This window comes from Acinonyx jubatus, chromosome A2 (genome assembly GCF_027475565.1).
Source record: "Acinonyx jubatus isolate Ajub_Pintada_27869175 chromosome A2, VMU_Ajub_asm_v1.0, whole genome shotgun sequence".
NCBI classification, from domain to species: Eukaryota; Metazoa; Chordata; class Mammalia; order Carnivora; family Felidae; genus Acinonyx; species Acinonyx jubatus.
Genome location: NC_069383.1, coordinates 148,874,224 through 148,893,618, shown reverse-complemented (window position 1 = coordinate 148,893,618; position 19,395 = coordinate 148,874,224). Strand labels below are relative to the sequence as shown.

General features: G+C 37.4%; 1 protein-coding gene across 4 annotated transcripts in view; it reads right to left on the bottom strand.

Moving 5' to 3' along the window:
* The window catches only part of SMARCC1 (SWI/SNF related, matrix associated, actin dependent regulator of chromatin subfamily c member 1), a 171,892-nt gene that overhangs the window by 109,381 nt on the left and 43,116 nt on the right, over window positions 1–19,395 (bottom strand). For all 4 annotated transcript variants that reach the window (XM_027038580.2, XM_027038581.2, XM_027038582.2 and 1 more), the window contains exons 7-11: window positions 18,051–18,120; window positions 14,184–14,259; window positions 9,618–9,743; window positions 6,289–6,410; window positions 2,799–2,923 (exon numbers count right to left, since the gene is read on the bottom strand). In XM_027038580.2, the coding sequence (XP_026894381.1) occupies window positions 2,799–2,923; window positions 6,289–6,410; window positions 9,618–9,743; window positions 14,184–14,259; window positions 18,051–18,120 (519 nt within the window). The remainder of the gene's footprint in view (window positions 1–2,798; window positions 2,924–6,288; window positions 6,411–9,617; window positions 9,744–14,183; window positions 14,260–18,050; window positions 18,121–19,395) is intronic.

Genomic DNA, 19,395 nt, shown 5'->3' with positions numbered 1-19,395 from the left:
CACACACACACAGAGGAATATTAGTAGGAGATCAAAAAGAACGAAATCTTATCATTTGCAACAACGTGGATAGAACTAGAGTATACTAAGCTAAGCAGAATATGTCAGAGAAAAATATATGATTTCACTCATATATAGAATTTAAGAAACAAAACAGATGAACCTAGGGGAAAGGAAGCAAAAATAAGATAAAAACAGAGAGGTAGACTCTTAAATACAAAGAAAAAACAGGGCTGCTGGCAGGGTGTTGGGTGGGGATATGGCCTAAATTGGTGATGGGCATTAAAGAGGGCACTTGTTAGGATGAACACTGGGTATTATATGTCAGTGATAAATCTCTAAATTCTATTCCTGAAATCATTAACACTATATGTTAACTAATTTGGGATTTAAATTTTAAAAATAAATAAATAATAAAGTAGGTCTTCCAATGGGGAGGGGAGGAATACAAATTTAGGGTTCGAATTCTTTGTTAAATGACTAATGAATATTTCATCTAAGGCTAACACTTGCATTAAGTACATCAATATTTGGAAGTTTACTTAAATAATTTTGTTTTTAAATTTGGAACTTGAATCCACCTGAAGCTTAAATTCTTATTTATGACACAAAAAAGAATACAAAAGTTTTCCAGATGTATTTATGCAACTGTTTGGTCTTTTCCCACAAACTGGCACTGCGAAAGTCACAGTAAATTAAATTTATAAACAAATATGGATCTACAGTTGAACCAACCATTCTACTCCACTAAGGGATTCAGCCATTCCTGTGTCGAAATCATATACTATTCATTATTACAGGTTTATAGTTTAGACAGTTATCTATTAAGACTACCACCACCTTCTTAGTTTTTTTATTTAAAATAAATATTTCGGGGGTGCCTGGCTGGCTTAGTCCAAAGAACATGCAACTCTTGATCTTGGGGTTGTGAATTTGAGCTCCACGTTGGCTGCAGAGATTACTTAAATAAATAAACTTAAAAAAATAAAATAAAATAACGAAGGGTGCCTGGGTAGCTTAGTCAGTTATGCGCCCAACTTTGGCTCAGGTCATGATCTCACAGGTTTGAGGGTTAAAGCCCCACATCAGGCTCTGTGCTGACAAATTGAGCCTGGAGCCTAGAGCCTGCTTCAGATTGTCTCCTTCTCTCTCTCTCTCTCACCCTTCCCTTGTTCAAAAAATCATAATGGCAGACTTATGCCCAACCACATCAACAATTCTGTTACATTTTAGTGGGCTTCATATTCTAATTAAAAACAGAAAATGTGGGGACATTTGGGTGGCTCAGTCAGTTAATCGACCAACTCTTGATTTCGGCCCAGGTCACAATCTCACGGTTCCTGGAATGGAGCCCCACGATGGGCTCTGAGGTGACAGTAAAGAGCATGCTTGGGATTCTCTCTCCCTCTCCCTCTCTCTCTGCCCCTCCCCCACTCACTCTTTAGGCATGCAGCATGCACACGCTCTCTCTCAAAATAAATAAATCTGAAAAAGAATGTGGTGAGAACAGACTTTCTAAAAAATAATAAACAGATTTTAAAAATGTGTTTTTTTAGGAGAATAAAAACAAGACTCAACAATATCCTGTTTAAAAGTGATATACTTTACATAATCAAAGTGAAACTAACAGGATGCAAGAGAGATGTAAGTCAGAAATCTAAGGTGTAAGAACAGGGGCACCTGGGTGACTCAAGCATATGACTCTTGATTTCGGCTTAGGTCATGATCTCACCATTAGATCAAGGCCCACATAGGGCGCCGCGCTGACAATGTAAAGCCTGCTTGGGTTTCTCTCTCTCCCTTCTCTCTGTCCCTCCCCCATGCGCACACAGGAGAAGGACAGAGAGAAATAACTAAACCTTAAAATAAATATTTATTCATAAATAAATAATAAATTTTAAATAAATAAACTTTAAAAACTAAAGCGTAAGAACAAAGCTATGTAATTTACAGAACTGCTATATTGGAGTTGAGTACATGAGGACTAATACAAAAAATGTAGAAGTAAAGAACAGTGTGGTTTGATGAGCTTTATTATTACCAGAGAACCTGGCCTTCAAGACAAGCACTACAATGGCACCTAGTGACACACAACACAAGAGTCAGTTCATCAGGAGGACATGATGGTACTAAATGTATATGCCCTTAAGTAACAGAGCTTCAAAGTATATGAAAATACGTAAGAGAAAAAAAATTCACAGGAATCAGAGACAAAAACAGACAAACCCACAAATACAGTTAACTAACATCTTACTCCCAATAACTGATTTAAATAGATTAAAATGTACATGGATAAGTGCTCCACCTTCTCATATGTATATTCATTCTACTAGGATTTAAGAACAAATTTTTTTTTTAAATGTTTTTATTTATGTTTGAGACAGAGAGAAACAGAGCATGAGCAGGGGAGAGGCAGAGAGAGAGGGAGACACAGAATCCGAAGCAGGCTCCAGACTCTGAGCTGTCAGCAGAGAGGCCAACGCGGGGCTCGAACTGACAGACTGTGAGATCACGACCTGAGCTGAGGTCGGACGCTTAACTGACTGAGCCGCCCAGGCGCCCCAAGAACCATTAATTTCAAAGTATTGCTAAATTTAGAGAACTTTTTAGTCACAGTGTTTTTCTCAATAAGCAACAAAAGTACACCAAAAGATTGTGAACCAGGTAATTTCATAAACATTTTGACCTTGAAAGTTGGTAACCAGGGACACAGAGCAAGAAATGATTCATTCCAAAGCACTGCTAAGAATGATTAAATCACACTAATACTCTCATAGTCTAGACAGAAGAATACAAACCATTTTTTGGAAGTACCACTTCCTCTATGTTGGGTACTGGTGTTGGGTCTTCCATGTCCTTGGTAAGATCTTCTTGCTCATCTTCCTCTTTCTGACTTCTGCGCTTCCCATAAAGACTAGCTTGGCTAAAACACACAAGGTATGTAAATATGTAAATATGTAAATAAGAATGACTATAGCTACTCCTAGCAGACAATTTCAAAGGCTTTACCTCATTGTTATAATCTATGCTGAGAATTGCTTTAAAAGACAAATAGAAATTAAAAAAAAAAAAGTAGGTACATTCCCAAATTACATCTAACCAGCCAAAAGGAAAATAAAGGTTATTGGGCATAAGAAATGAGTGCAGAAATCCTACGATACAAATTGCAGACAGCATCCTAAAGGGTTTTAAATTAGTGTAATAAAAGAACATCTGCTAAGGATATACGGTACATACTTTATCTCACATCATAAACAATCACATAAGAAATTTTCTCAAAGATACGTACAACCATATTTTCCTAGCTCTTTGTATCATCCAAATATCAGGAACTGCAAAGTAAAATCACCTAGGATGGTACTATTTTTTTTTTTTGTAAAAATTGCTATTGCTCTTTCTTTAGTTTATTTCAAAACTAACATATTCCAGAAAGCAGATTAGGGTTCAAACAAGAATGGAATAATTCCTTACCTTGAGGAATTACACAGGATACAAGACAGAAATTATCATCAACCTCCAATAACATGATGTGTACCAACACAGAGAAATAAAAATATATTTTTTATAATAAATAAATAATTAAATATTCCAAGAAAATAAGAGTTAATCAGGATTGAAGGGACAGTTAAGCTAACTTGGAACTCTAACAATTCACCAAAAAGTAGGCAATATTTCAGGATGATTAATGAAGGCAAAAAGGTATTAAGAAAAGAAATAACCTGCTCTGGGGAGGAATAAGCAGGAACCCTGAGCACACTGGCAAGTGAGAAGCAGTGGAGAAAGAAGTGATGGGAACACACAGTGGGCCAGCACGAGTCCTCACACTGCTGAGAGAGTGAGCAAAGTTCTCTTCTAAGAAGGAAAAGATACTGGAATAGATTAGAATCAGGTATATAGGCAAAAATATTTTTAAAAATTTTAATAAAAACTCCATGACAATTGTTTAAAAGTGTATGAACCTAAAGGTGGCAGGGAGATAAAATATGTTTAAAAAAAAAAAAAAAAGGAAGAAAAGCAGGGAAGATCAATAAAACAAACATTAGGAAAATAAATGTCAGTGTTTTTTTGTTAAAGGGAACTTACAATGAAACTCAAATGCCTGCTCATGAGGGGACAGATGTATTCAGTTGAAGGACATACACACATCTATCTGGAGACTCAATTTGGTGGGCTTTACACTCAGAGGGGAGGATCACTGTGAGCCTCCTAGACACCATGTCTTGGTTTGGTGACCACTGGTGTCCTGGCACTGCACCTCAGCCCTTAAGTGGGAAGAAGGGTACATCGATTTCAGGCCCAGGAACACCTGGCAAAGTTGTGTGGCTTTCTTCACAGGGCTATCAGGGAGCTCTGAATTCTCTGCATATCAACCATAAGGTTCAGATTAGAGATTTAAGAAATAAGGTTACTCTCATAATAGCTAAAGAAAAATCTATTTTTGTGAGTTTTTTATATCACAGTATATTTGACAAAATGACAAAACTTAGACCTTTTTCACATCCCTAAAAGCTTCCAGGCATAGTTAACAATGGTTCAGATAACCCTACCCTTCAAGAAATAACATGATTCAAGGCATGTTCTGGGCATAAAGAAACGCTAATTTAGCCACAGAGTCAGTAAGAGGAAACTAGTGGAAAGAAGATACAAAATATATCTTTACAGTCAACAGCCAAAAATTTAACCAATTTATAGTCACATGAAAGCATAAATTTTGCAAGCTGTCATTTTCTAAGACTAAAATTATTTTGAGCCAGACAAGCCTGAAATTAAGTATCTACTTAATATATAAATGTGAAGTATTATCTGCCATTTATTATCTATTCCAGGCCAGAACCTGCACAGGGGCTTTAAAGTCTCACTTAATCCCCCAAACAACTTATTCAACAGAAACCAAAATCCCCACTCAAGCAAGATTTACTAAGTACAAATGTGATGCCCTGTACAAGGCACTACGTTGAACATGAAATGGACATAGGTTCATTTCCTCTAGGAGTCATTCTGATCACAAATAGGACAGGTGGTAAAATGAGAGACACTAATTTCTTGGTGAAATTAGTGAATATATAATTTCTTAAATTCCTTACCAGCCACATTGCTCAATATACAATTAGATACAGAAAAAAGACTGTATTCAAGGTGCCAACATCAGATGGCCATCTTACAAAGGAGATGAAGAAAGGGGAAGGAAGAGAGAGGGGAAGAGGAAAAGGAAAGAAAGACGAAGAGCCAAACAATCTACCCTCAGACCTTGATGGTGATAGAATTTAGCTGAAAGGATACAGGAACAGGAAGCTGAGCGTCCAGCTTTGAATCCTGACTCTAAGCAAAAATCTCTATGTGACCTTGGAAGAGTCACCTCTCTACCCTAAACCTCAATCCCTGCTTCCTAAGAAAAAGATGTTTATGATACTTCAAAGATCCCTTTCAGTTTTAAGATTCTGTACATGGTTTGCACTCTCACTAAGCTGTGAACCAAAGCTCCAATCCAGAAGCCCAAGGTTTATTGCCTTCCCACAGCTACCCCAGAGAGAGAAAAATAGATTCTCTCTGAATTTGATCATGGAATTGGAGTGGCTGTATTTTAAATACAAATTAGATATCATAGTATATTTTCTGTGGAATATAAAGTTAAATAAGTGTGTGTGTGTGTGTGTGTGTGTGTGTATGACGCACTATTATCTAGCCATAAAAAAAAAGGAAATTCTGTTACTTGGGACACCAGGAATGGACCTTGAGGTCATTTTGCTAAGTCAAATAACTATGAGAAAAATAAATACCATATGATCTCTCTTATATGTGGAATCTAGGAAAAAAAATCATACAGGGAATACACTGGTGTTGCCAAAGGCAAGGGGTGTGGAGAATGGGTGAAGCTGGTGAAAAAGTATAAACTTCCAGTTATAAAATAAATAAATCCTGGGGGTGTAATATACAGTATAGTGGCTGCAGTTAACACTATATTGTGTATCTGGAAGTTGCTAAAAGAGTAAATCTTAAAAGTTCTCATCACAAGAAAAAATTCTAACTATGTGGGGTGTTGGATGTTAATTAGACTATGATTATGTCACCGTACAGATCTCCTTGAACACAAGGTGCCTTAGCATAAATACAACGTAAGATGGCCATCAGATAACATCTGACAAGATGAGCTGCCAAAGTCAGCCAACTTCCAGTATAAATGTAAGTCAGCCAACTTCCCTTGAGCAAAACTTCCAGTATAAATGTAGAAATGTGGAACATCCTTTAGAGTTTGTTTTAATGCCTTCTGAGTCACTCTGCAGTTCTTACCCTTTCTTTCCACTTTTCTTCCGGGATTCTGTGGGTGTTGGAGGTGGAGGGGAAGGCGAATGTTTCCTCTTTCGAGCATTAGCTGATGCTTTCCTATCTCTTCTCTCTGGACTTCTGACTGGCTAGGAAGAAGTAAATGGAAATGAATATCAGCCAGCTTTTCGGACTCCTCCATTTCAACAAACCTTTGCCCAAGGTGGGTTTTCACCTAGCTCAGAGCAATTGAAAGGAACATCATTAAGTGTCTTGGACCACCCACAGTCAAGACTTTCTCTGACACTCCAGGTGATACAGCACCAATGGAAATATCAAAACCATCCCCCAAGTATTCAAACTATGCTACAAAACAGACATGCCCAAATCCTGCACAACTAAAATATGTTCCTGTTCACATTATTTCCAGATGGGAAAAGCACTTTCAACAACTACTGAAGAATATGAAACATATGCTATTAGATTAATAATATACAAAGACTGGTGAATAATCTTGTGGAAATGTCTCTGAAACTGCTCCTGACACATCAGTAAAAGGAATATGAGAAAATTTTATGACATAAAAGATGTTAAATAAGATTGCAATTTATGATTTAAAAGTCAATCTACAGAAGTACAAATATCTCTATTTGCAGCTGGCATGATCTTATACATAGATAAGCCTAAGGAATCTAGAAAACACTTTCAGAGCTAAAGAGTTCAGCAGGTGCAGGATACACATATCAATATACAAAAGTCAACCTGTAGATGATAACTATGGATTTCATAAAACAGACAATAAAGAGTTAACACCTAAGATGACCCAAAGTACTACATTTGAGGTGCAAAAAATAAAAATAAAAAAACCAGAGATTAAAACATCAATTAAACATTATCTCTGGTACCATGATACTCCTTACAACTATCTGCTTCCTTTCAGAAGCTCTGTAGCATCAAATGGAAATCTGAGTCATTGTACAGAGCTATACAAGAAGCTTTAGAAAAAATCTAAACTGCACACACTGTACAGTAAGTCTGAAGCTGAACATTAAAAAAAATTTTTTTTAATGTTTATTTATTTTTGAGAGAGAGGTAGAGACAGAGAGAGCACAGCAGGGGAGGGTCAGAGAAAGGGAGACACAGAATCGGAAGCAGGCTCCAGGCTCTGAGCTGTCAGCACAGAGCCTGACGTGGGGCTCGAACTCACAAACTATGAGATCATGACCTGAGCTGAAGTCAGACATTTAAATGACTGAGCCACCCAGGTTTTTAAAATTTATTTATTTTAGAGAGGAGACAGAAAGAGAATACCAAGCAGGCTCCGCACTGTCAGCACAGCCCAATGCAGGACTCAAGCTCACAAAGTGTGACATCATGACCTGAGCCAAAACCAAGAGCCAGACGCTTAACTGAATGAGCCACCCAGACACTCCTTAAGTTAAATTTTTAAAAAGAGCTATTAACGTTTTCTTGTTTTTTTAATTTTAGATAGAGAAAGACAGCACAAGTGGGGCAAAGGGGCAAAGGGGCAAAGGGAGAGAGAATCTTAAGCAACCTCCGTGCTCAGTGCAGAGTCTGACACAGGGCTCAATCCTATGACCCTGGGATCATGACCTGAGCCAAAATCAAGAGTCATTTGCTCAATCACAAGAGCCACCCAGGCACCCCTTAACATTTAAGTAGGTTCCACGTCCAACGTGCATCTTGAACTCGTGACCCTAAGATCAAGAGTTGTTTGCTCTATCAACGTAGTCAGCCTGGTGCCCGCCCCTAAAAATACAGATTAAATCAATTTTGAGGCACCTGGATGGCTCAGACGGTTGAGCATCCAACTTCAGCACAGGTCATGATCTCGCAGTTGGGGAGTTTGAGCCCCGCGTCAGGCTCTGTGCTGACAGCTCAGAGCCTGGAGCCTGCTTCAGATTCTGTGTCTCCCTCTCTCTCTGCTCCTTCCCTGCTCATGCTCTATCTCTCAAAAATGAATAAATGTTTAAAAAAATTCTTTTTAAATTGATTTTTACAGAATCTCCCTAAAAATAAGTGAATAAATTAATAAATAAACCATCTAAATCTGAACAGAAATGGCTATGGGCAGACCTGTTTAATAATGTGATGTAGAAATGAGACTATTCCTAGTGACAAAAAAGACTTGGTTGGAAATACAGTAAAGGAAAACAAATATGTAAGCATATGGGGGGGGGGCGCTAAATAAAAAAAATAAGATTTAAGTCAAATTCCAAAGCAAATAAGGACAAATTAAAAATCAAAGGCTATGAAAACGTCCCAGTTTCTTTTAAGTAGGCTTCATGCCGACTGCAGAGCCCAACGTGGGTCTTCAATTCACAACCGTAAGATCCAGACCTGATCTGAGATCAAGTGTCAGACACTTAAATGACTCAGCCACCCAGGCACCTCGAAAAAGACCCACTTTTAAAAAATTTTTCTTAAAAAAATACACACAGCATGACAAAGAGTTTTAGTAAGAAAGTGTCAGCTGAAAAGAGATATGAAAAAACTGTACATTCTAAGTGAACAGTTAAAAGTATTTCTGTCTCAACAATTTTTCAAAGAAATAAAATACAAAACAAAAAGCAAAAACTTTATGCGTCCCCAGTAAAAGGGAATGAGAATCTTACCGAAGCGGGTCATCAGCCAACAGACCAACACATCCATACCTTCTTCTCAGAACCCCCTCCCTCTCGTGACGCATCTACCTCCCAAGTTGTGGCTTCTCAAGAATCATGGATAAATATTAGGTGGTTGGGCTTCTTAACACTTTAAAGAGTAATAAATCTCACATCCTCCCACCTTAAAAAAGGGCTGAACCATACCTTTGAGACCTTGAAGGCCTATACTTTGTACTACCTACTGTGTATGTATATGGCAACAAAGCTATTCAAAACTACTAAGACAAAACCAATTTTCCCTTGAAAAATCAACACCTAAATTAAATTATCCCGTGATAATATTTGGTTCACAAAATTAAAACTCAGATCTAGAAAGGAAAATCAACTACACTAGGGGCGCCTGGCTGCCTCAGTTGGTAGAGCATGCGACTCCTGATCTTGGGGTTACATTCAAGCCCTGTGCTGGGTGTAGAGACTACACAGAAAAATCAGCTGGAATGCTGCCACACTGCATGCGTCACTTGAAATTTCAATGACCCTTTGAGACTTCCTTGCCCCTTTTGTGGGAATGCCAGCTCCTGAGACGGCTGTATGGCCATTTGGTAACTTTTTATATAATATACCTGATACACCTTGGGCTGTATGTGAGAGTTTATTAGTGAAAATCTGACAACAATGAGGCCCAGAGAAGAAACAGCTAGAGGAGAAAAACGGTACCAAACCAAATACCTCTTCATTCTTTGTTGAAATTCGCTGACGAAAACTCACAGGCTTCCTGTTCTCATCCACCTCATAATCCTCCTCATTCATCCATTCATTGAAAACATCAGTATCCAAAATCCATCTTGCATGAACCTAAAACCACAATGAAGCATGTGTATCTATATAAATAATAAATCACTACAGTTTGTATAAAGTATTCAAAACAAAAGAAGCTGACTTCTTATTCTCAAAGCCTCAACTGCATAGAAGAGTTTAAAAATGAGACCATTAAAGACCTGTGAATGGCAACTTAACCATTTCTAATTTTTATTTCATGTTACTGAGTATAGTAATAAAGCATCAATGGTTTTACATAGACTGAGATTTTTAATTTTTTTAATGTTTATTTACTTTTGAGAGAGAGAGAGAGAGAGACAGACAGACAGACAGAGGGGGAGGGACAAAGACAGACTGGGACATAGAATCAGAAACAGGCTCCAGGCTCTGAGCTGTCAGCAGAGCCGGACACGGGGCTCAAACTCATGAGCGATGAGATCATGACCTGAGCCGAAGTTGGATGCTTAACTGACTGAGCCCCCCAGGTGCCCCTAAAGTTTTGATAACTAAGACCCTTATATTTGATAATCATGTCATTGTTATTTCAGCTTTATTCAGTTATAACTGAAAAATAAAATTGTAAGATATCCAAGGTGTACATTATGGTGATTTGATATCTATATACACTGAGAAAGGATCCTCCCATCTATTAATTAACATATCCATCACCTTACATACTTATCTTCCTTGTGTGTGAGAACATTTTAAGTTCTATTCTCTTAGCAAATTCCAATTATACAATAGTGTTATCAACTATAGTCACCATGTTTTACCTTAGAACTTAGAACTTCCATATAAAACTTCCATAGAACTTAGAACTTCCATATAAAAGCACTATCATGCAGTATTTACTGTTCTCTGTTTGGCTTATTTCACTAATCATGTCATCTTTATCTTGATGAAAACCACTGATAAAAATTCAACAGCAATAGGCCAAAACCAGCCATTGCTCTAGGCATGAAGGATGTCTTTATGTTTATGCATTCGACAAAATTCTAAGGAATGACGAAAGAGAACATTTACAGAGCGTCAAGTACACAGGTGCTTTCTGGAAACCTTTCAGGAATAGCCAAGGTAGGGGAGCAGGTGGAGAAGTGAAAATCAGATTCAGGATTCTTACAAGCCCTTTACATGGCAACTTCTCTTGTTTTGTTAATGTTTTTGAGTAAGAATTAATAAAATGATGGGTTTTCTGAATGTTATATACATACAGATATTTAAACCACAGACCTAGCTTATAACAGGAATTATCCAATACAATTTCTCATAGGGAGTACACTGGAAATTCGGACTAGACAATTCTTCCCTGTGTAGACAAATGCAAAATAATTTCAGCATGAAAATAATTAAATAAGTTACTGACCACTGAAAAACGAGAACTCCATAAATCCATACTGGTAACAAATAAATAAGGGGAGAGGAAGGGCTCTTGCTTATAGAACTCTGAAAGCCAACTGGTAAATATGGAGGAAGGGCTGGAATAGAAAATTATCACTGTGCAATCATCAAAGAAAAGATTGGCTCAGGCAAGAATTTCAAGTTGATGCTAAATCTGGGTGACGAATGGAGAATTTTGATGGGAAGCAGGGTATCTGTATGGTCTAAAAGAATCTCTTACAGATTGCTTATAAATTGCAAGTGAAAAAAAAAAAGAAAGGAACTATACAGTGGATCCATCACAGCACACCTTAACTGGGTGATCAGTGTCACCACCCAGTAACAGATGGACAAGGCATGTCTCCCAGTATGACGCCCTGAGAAGGACACAACATCACTTATGCAATATTCTGGCTAGAATACAGAACCTGATTTAACCATTAAAAAAGATCACAAATGCCAAATGAGAAATATTCTTTTCAAATTCAAAAATGTCTTAGGAGGCAAGGAAATACCAGGATAATGTTTCAGGTTAAAGGGAACGAAAGAGACAGGATATTTTACTGTAACAGCTGATATTAAACAGTATTCTGTAGCAGAAAAAAATGCTACAAAAAACTTTTTTGGGTCACTGACAAAACTGGAATACAGACAGTAATGTATTGTGGCAACATTAAATTTTACTGAATTTGACAACCGCAATGTGCTCATGTAGGAGAATCTCGTATTCTTAGGAAACACAAACATGTCTTAAAGGCCTGTGATATATGCATCTTTATCTCAAAAGGTTATGAATAAAAAATAAAAACACACAGAGAAGAAGTGATAGGTCAGAACGGGAGTAAAATGTAAAAAATAGGCAAATCTGGATAAGGGGTGTACAGGTATGCCACCTACTATTCTTACTCTTGCAATTTAAGTTTGAAAATATTTCCAAATAAAAGGGTTTCAAAAAAAGACTAAATTGTTAATTCCAGCTTCCTCATATGAAATCTGAAGCTTTAAGTCTTTCTGAACGTCACACAACTCAAACTAGGTTGAATCAGGTGTAACATCTAGTATTTTAAGTGTTCAGCATACCACATAAAACAGCCAATAGAAACTATGTATAATTACCATTTCTCATGGAAAGTGAGATCTCCCTGCAAAAATAACTGATTCCAGGACTGGGATATAGAACTGCAAAAAGAGGTTGGAAATTCTTTTTGTCCCAGAAAATAGGAAATATGCATAAATGAATCGAATAATACCAAAAAGTCACAGGAGGCAGCTTAAAGGAGTTCCCACTGGCCAAATTCTGGACCATTCAACACAGTGAAGAATGGCAATAATGTCACTGCTCCACGACTGCATAGTGAGACTATAGATACATGTAGAGGGAGAAAAGAAAGCTCATTACCATGTAAAATGTCAGTAACAAGCATAGAATGGACAGAGTGAGAAAACCACTAGTAGTAACTAATTCAATCAGGCAGGAATTACTTACGAGTGAGCAAACTTAGGGATACAAATTTGATGAAGAAAAGGATATTTATATAATGTCAAAGTATTTCTGCATATTTTTAATTTCAAGAAGAAAAATGATAATGTTACAGTGGGAAAACCAGGCAGATAATACCTTAACAATGAGCCATAATGGGAAAAATCAAAACACATGCCCCCTGATGTGACACACTGAGACCAGAATACCACTGAAGTAGTTTTGCAGCCAAAAATGCATAGCCTGAATACAATAACGAGAAAATATCCATATAAATTCAGATTCAGACATTCTAAAAACACACACACACACAAATCTAGCTTATACATTTCAAAACTGCTAGTGTCATGGAAGAAAACGGCTGAAACTTCAACATTAAAGTAGACTAAAAAGATCTAACAACTACATGCAATGTGTGATCCTGAACTGGATCCTGGATCAGGGAAGAGACTCAGTATAAAGCTTACTCTACCGGGGTGCCTGGGTGGCTCAGTTGGTTAAGCGTCCAACTTCAGCTCAGGTCATGATCTAACAGTCTGTGAGTTCGAGCCCTGTGTCAGGCTCTGTGCTGACAGCTCGGAGCCTGCTTTGGATTCTGTGTCTCCCTCTTTCTCTGCCCCTCCCCTGCTCATGCTCTGTCTCAAAAATAAATAAAAACATTAAAATAAATTTTAAAAAAAATTAAAAAAAAATTTATCAATGGGACATTTGGTGCAAACAAAATATAGGCTCTGTATCAGGTATTACTATTGCTTCAAAAATTAAATATCCTAGGGGGCGCCTGGGTGGCTCAGTCGGTTAAGTGGCCGACTTCGGCTAAGGTCATGATTTCGTGGTCCGTGAGTTCGAGCCCCACGTCGGGCTCTGTGCTGACCGCTCAGAGCCTGGAACCTGTTTCGGATTCTGTGTCTCCCTCTCTCTGACCCTCCCCCGTTCATGCTCTGTCTCTGTCTCAAAAATAAATAAACGTTAAAAAAAAATTTAAATATCCTAAATAACGAAAAATAGGCGAATCTGGAAGAAGAGCATAAAGCAGGCTTTTGTTTTGTATTATTCTTGCAACTTTCAGAATTACTTCCATGTTAAAAGCCAAAAAATGGGGCGCCTGGGTAGTTCAGCTGGTTAAGCATCCAACTTCAGCTCAGGTCATGATCTTACAGTTCATGAGTTTGAGCCCATGTGCATGGGGCTCTCTGCTGTCAGTGCAAGCCAACTTCAGATCTTCTGTCTCCCTCTCTCTCTCCTCTGCCTCTCTCTCTCAAAAATAAACATTCTTTAAAAAAGCAAGAAAATAAGAGTTAATACGTGGATTATTACTATTACAATGACTAGAATAGAAATGACTATTGTAATAAGAGTCATGAACACGGTTTCCAGCCTTCCTAAATGACACGACCAATGTTCAACCGTACTCCTCACGCGCCGCTCTCAATTGTCTCAAACCCCAAGGTAACTGGATTCTGGGGTCTCCTCAAACACCACTATCTCGTAGCCATGGATATCTTAATAGGATGACAAGAAAGATCCTCATTCTGTATTTCCTTGAAACATAGTTATGGAAAAGAGCTGAGAAATGCTATTAAGTTACACAAGAATGTTTTTAAAAAGGGATCTTTCACCTTCCATGGCTTTTCCGGAATTGGGGGATCTTCAACTTCTGCATCAACATCATTACTATGGACCCAAGTATCATAGCTACAAAGGAAATGAGAAAAGGGAAAAACAGATTAGAACTCAGATTCATTCACTAAAAAGACTTTTCATCAAAAGGTAAAAATACATTTTAGAAATACTATTAGGATCTAGTAATATAATATTTCATACATTTTTGTTTCTGCTACTCTGACAAAAAAACTCTTCTGTAGAGGTCTGTAGTGATCCTGACACTGTTAAATCCAAAGTTCAAGCCTCAGTGCACAGAATTTTAATGGGTAGATTACTCTCTCCTCAAAGCCACTTCCCTCACTTGGCCTCTAAGACAGCAGTATCCTCCAATGTTCCTTCTAGTCACCAGCCTCTCCTCAGTCTTCATTGCCAGCTTCTCCTCTTCTCCCAAACCTCTTCAACACTGGAAAGTCCTAAGTTTCAGTTTTTGAAACAATCCCTTTCTTGTCTATTCATTCTCTTGATCTCACACAACCCTATGGCTTCAACTATATACTCATCTGCCCTTTTCTCTAAATGCCAGACTCATGAATCCAACTGCCAATTCTGTATCTACCTACATGTTTACTAAGGCTTTCAAAACTAACACTGAATTTAAACACATAATGCCATCCTGACCTCAATAACGTGCCCTAGGCAATCATCTCCATCTCAGTAAATGCCAACTCTATCTTTCCAGTTGTTCTGGCCAAAAGCCTTGGAGACATCCCTGACTTCACTCTCAATCACCTCCTATAATCCAACCATCAGCAACTTCTATAGTTTGTTCCACCTTCAAAATATGCCCAGTATCTATCTACTTCTCACCCTTCTACTTCTGCCCAAAGCCCGAGTCAATTTTTCATAAAGCAGCCACAGTGATCCTTTTGAAAATCAAGTCAGTCCACATTATCACTACTCAAAATGTTCCAACAACTCCCACACAACTCAAAGTAAGAGCCAAAATCCTTACTGGATTGCCAAGGCCTCATGATCTAGTCCTGTGACTGTCACTCTGAGTCCATCTCCTAATACTCTCCCCTCACTCATGTTATAGTCAAGGCATGTGGGCGTTTGTTGGGTTCTTTAAACATGCCAGGCAGTGGCCACTTCAAGCCCTTTACAGAGGCTCCTCACTACCCAGGAATCATATGGCTCACCCTCCTATCTTCACATCTCTTTGCTCAACGGGTTCGCTCTTTCAAGTACTCCTCCTGCTCCTCCACAATTTTGAAATGAGCATAGAATTATCTACCAAACTGAAACTGTGTCAATGCTACTATACTAGCCAACAAATTAACTGTAAAACCAAGAGATGACTAAATGAAACACAAGTATGGTAACAAGCATGGGCTTCCTGTAGCTACTACTCAGAAGTTAATTCAAAAGCGTCCGGAACAAGCACAGCTCTACATACCTATTCACAGCACTCTGGTAAGTTTCCCGGTAACACTTAAAACATGAGTTGGAGAAAAAACTTCCTTTGCCAAGTTATGAATTATACCAGGTAAAGATTACAATGATGAGTCTGATAACCTTACATTCTCTCAAAGTCTTGAGTTCAAAACATTATAAAGATAGAAAGGCACAAACTCGAGCAATCCCCCCTTCCCAGGGTTCCCCATTCCACACTTTCAGTTATCCAGTCAAACATGGTTGAAGACAGATGGTCCTCCTCCTGACCGTTCATCAGAAGGTCGACAGCAGCCTAAGACAACACCACAGTGCCTGTGTCACTCACCTCACTTCAACTCATCACGAAGGCATTTTATCATCTCACATCATCACAAGAAGGGTGAATACAGTACAATAAGGTATTCTGACAGAAGAGAGACCACACTCACGTAACTTCTATCACAGTATATTGTTACAATCATTCTATTTTATCATTAGTTATTGGTGTTAATCTGTCACTGTGCCTAATTCATGAATTAAACTTTACCTTAGGTATGTACATATAGGAAAAAATATAGCATATGAAAAGTCTGGTACTATCCATGGTTTCAGGTATCCACTGGGAGCCTTAAAACAAATCCCCTGCAGATGAGGGTGTCAGGGGGACTGCTGTAGAGTTAATAAAGAAAGTGAACAGTGAACAAGGCCCTTTGAGAAGACAAGACTCACACTAGATGCTTTATCTTACGTGATACATAAAGAAAAAGTTGGCAAACAGGCTAACATGTTTTTACTGTTATATATTTAACATCTCTTATTATTATAAAATTTATTTCAACTGTATACTTACGAAGCTTGTCATCACAAATTCGAGTTTCCACCTAAATGTTTCAAAGGGCAAATTGATTTCCTATTAAGACTTCCTACACTCTTGGAAGGTTTAACAGTACCAAGGACTATTTGATGCCTCAAGACTAGAAATGTTTTACAGAAAGCATTTAAATATTAAAAACCTGTTAGTTCATTTAAAGTAATCAATTCTGGTTCAGAAGAGGCTGATTAGCAAACTGACTTAATCTTGTCCTAATCAACTCAACCTATACGAAAACTGTGCATATACTCCTCAAATTTTGAACGTATCTAAAAACATTATTTTCTTCTTCAAAAATACCTTTACAAGTAAAATAGAGAGACTCAAATAGATTAACTTAAAAAGAGTGCATAACCAGACACAATGTGTCATCGTTTGATGATGAAAAATACAAACCTATGCAATAGTCTTATTCCTTCCATAAACTGAAATGGACTCTGATCAACTCTAGATCTAACTACCAATTTAAAGGAGATACAGAGAAAGGAGAAACATGTTCAAAAACACCACAGTGATGCCATTAAAAAAAAAAACACAGCGTGGTAAACTTTACAGGACAAGGAACCTGGTTTCTTAAATAATACAATAATACAATGCCTGTGGTGGGAGTAGGGAAGACAGAGACAGAACCTAGAAACTGAAAAATGTGCTTACAAATATATCAATGAATCACAAAATGTGGCTGAATTCTACTTTCAACAAATATCAATCTATAAAGTAATCATATGTATCACTTATATGATAACGACTGGATAGAGGACACTGTATTAAGGAATTCTGTTAAATTTTTTTAGATTTGACAGTAATATTACTTTACCATTTTTTTTTAAATGAGGCCTTGTTTTTTTAGAAATACATATTGAAATATTTACTATTAAAATGTTATATTTGGGATTTGCTTCCAATAATATGAGAAGGCTAAAAGTGGATGGGGGTATAGGTGAAGGAAGACTGGTCTGACATAAAAAACCCACAATGGACAGACTCTCGTGAACTTCATGGAAGGTTATCCTTTATTCGGAAGCATCCTATGTAGGTGTAATACTAATTAAACAAGGACCACCATTTTCATTAACATCACTAACATCTAGCTACCTTACAATACTCTTTATATTTGAAAACTGAAACACACTATGAGTTATGATTATTTCAAAGTAATAATAACACTAGGGAAATAAATTTCTGCCAAGAAGAAAAAGTCTCCTCTTTAGACATAAAATAATTCATCCCTTATAGTATGGCATAAATATTTTTTTTGAAAAAATAAATAAAATAGTCATAAAATATCAGAGAGAAAAATTCATTTCTTGAAGGAAACAAATCTAGATTAGCATTCTAATACTGTGCTAAAGGGGTGCTTTGGCAAATGCAGCAACCTATCAGTTTATTAAGATAAATAAAGCCATGTGACTGAACTGAGTTCCATAAATAAGAAAAATCAGTAATACTCAAAAAGTGAGATCAAGCAATGAAACAAAGTTGTCATTATTGAGAAAGTGAAACTACATGTAAATAAGTCTGGCTTGCACGGAGATTAAAAATCTTTGTCCCATATCTTAGGACATGTCGACATTACCTGTCTGGGTAAAACCCCCAGTGCACTAACACCTGCTTATCTTTTCTCATCACCGGTCTCAACCATTCTTCTGAAAGGGAAAAAGAAAATACTTTAGTCGGGCTGACAAAATAAATGAATAAATTATTATTTTAACTAAATTTCTACTTAGAATTTTTACTTTGCTAGTAAGCAAACTCCAAAAAATTCTTCTCATAATTAAACATTGTGTCTATCATATTAAGGAGAAGTTTTTCAGCCATGTATTCAGAATTACTAGATTCTAGACCTATTATCCATTGCTCTTAGCAAATCCAATTGTCCACACAGTAAAATACTCTCCTCCTTTCCACCTGCCTGTTTGTCTGCAATTCCATCTAAATCATGAACACTATATATTCTTTACTGCCATATTTTCCATGTAAAACCTCTCCTCCCTTTTTGTGTGAAGCTTTACAATTACTGTACATTTTTCAAGGTGTAAGTCATGCTTCATGTCCTTGATGGAAGTTTTACTACATGGTCTTCTTCCTCTATATTTACTGCCTCTGGCATCCTATAGAACTTCACACAGTGCTACACCAAAGCTTTTATCAATACTATTTTTACTATTTTTTAATGGCATCCTGTTAATTTAGTCCTTCCATCAACAATGTAAGCAGTATGATCACAATGGATATTTTTATTTTGAGCCTCCTTAGCAAAGATAGGTGCAAATTTATACAACAGGATGATTCTTACTGATTTTAATCATAGTTGGATTATATCTACATTTCAGCACTTGTGTGTCTGTTTCTTTGGTAGTCTAAATTTAGCTTAATAACCTGTTTCTATTGCTCAGAGGGAACTAGTCAAGTAAGCCCTTTGAAACCCAAGAAATAGCAAAATAGAACAACAAAGTGAAACCAGCTAAGTAAAAGGGGCTTTACGTTGCCAATTTCAACAAGAAATAGCCCCAGGTTCACTGACTAAAGGCATGAAAGACCACATACCTCTGTGTGTGTGTGTGTGTGTGTGTGTGTGTGTGTGTGTGCGTTTTATTTTAAGTAGGCTCCACACCCAATATGGGGCTCAAACTCACAACCCTGAGATCAAAAGCCAGCTGAGTGTCCAGTGCCTGTGTTCTTTTTCAAGCATCCAATTGCTCACCCGACTATCTTGAAAGAAATGTGAAAAGGAAGAAATCAAGCACTGTTCCTTAGCCTGATTTCTCAAAATGGCCAAGGAAAAAGTGAAGAGGTCAGTGGGTCTTTCATAACTCACTATGTAGTGACAAAATATACTGACTCTTAACTAATAAGAGCTGCCCTTTAGAATACTAAATCTAGGGGCGCCTGGGTGGCTCAGTCAGTTAAGCGTCCGACTT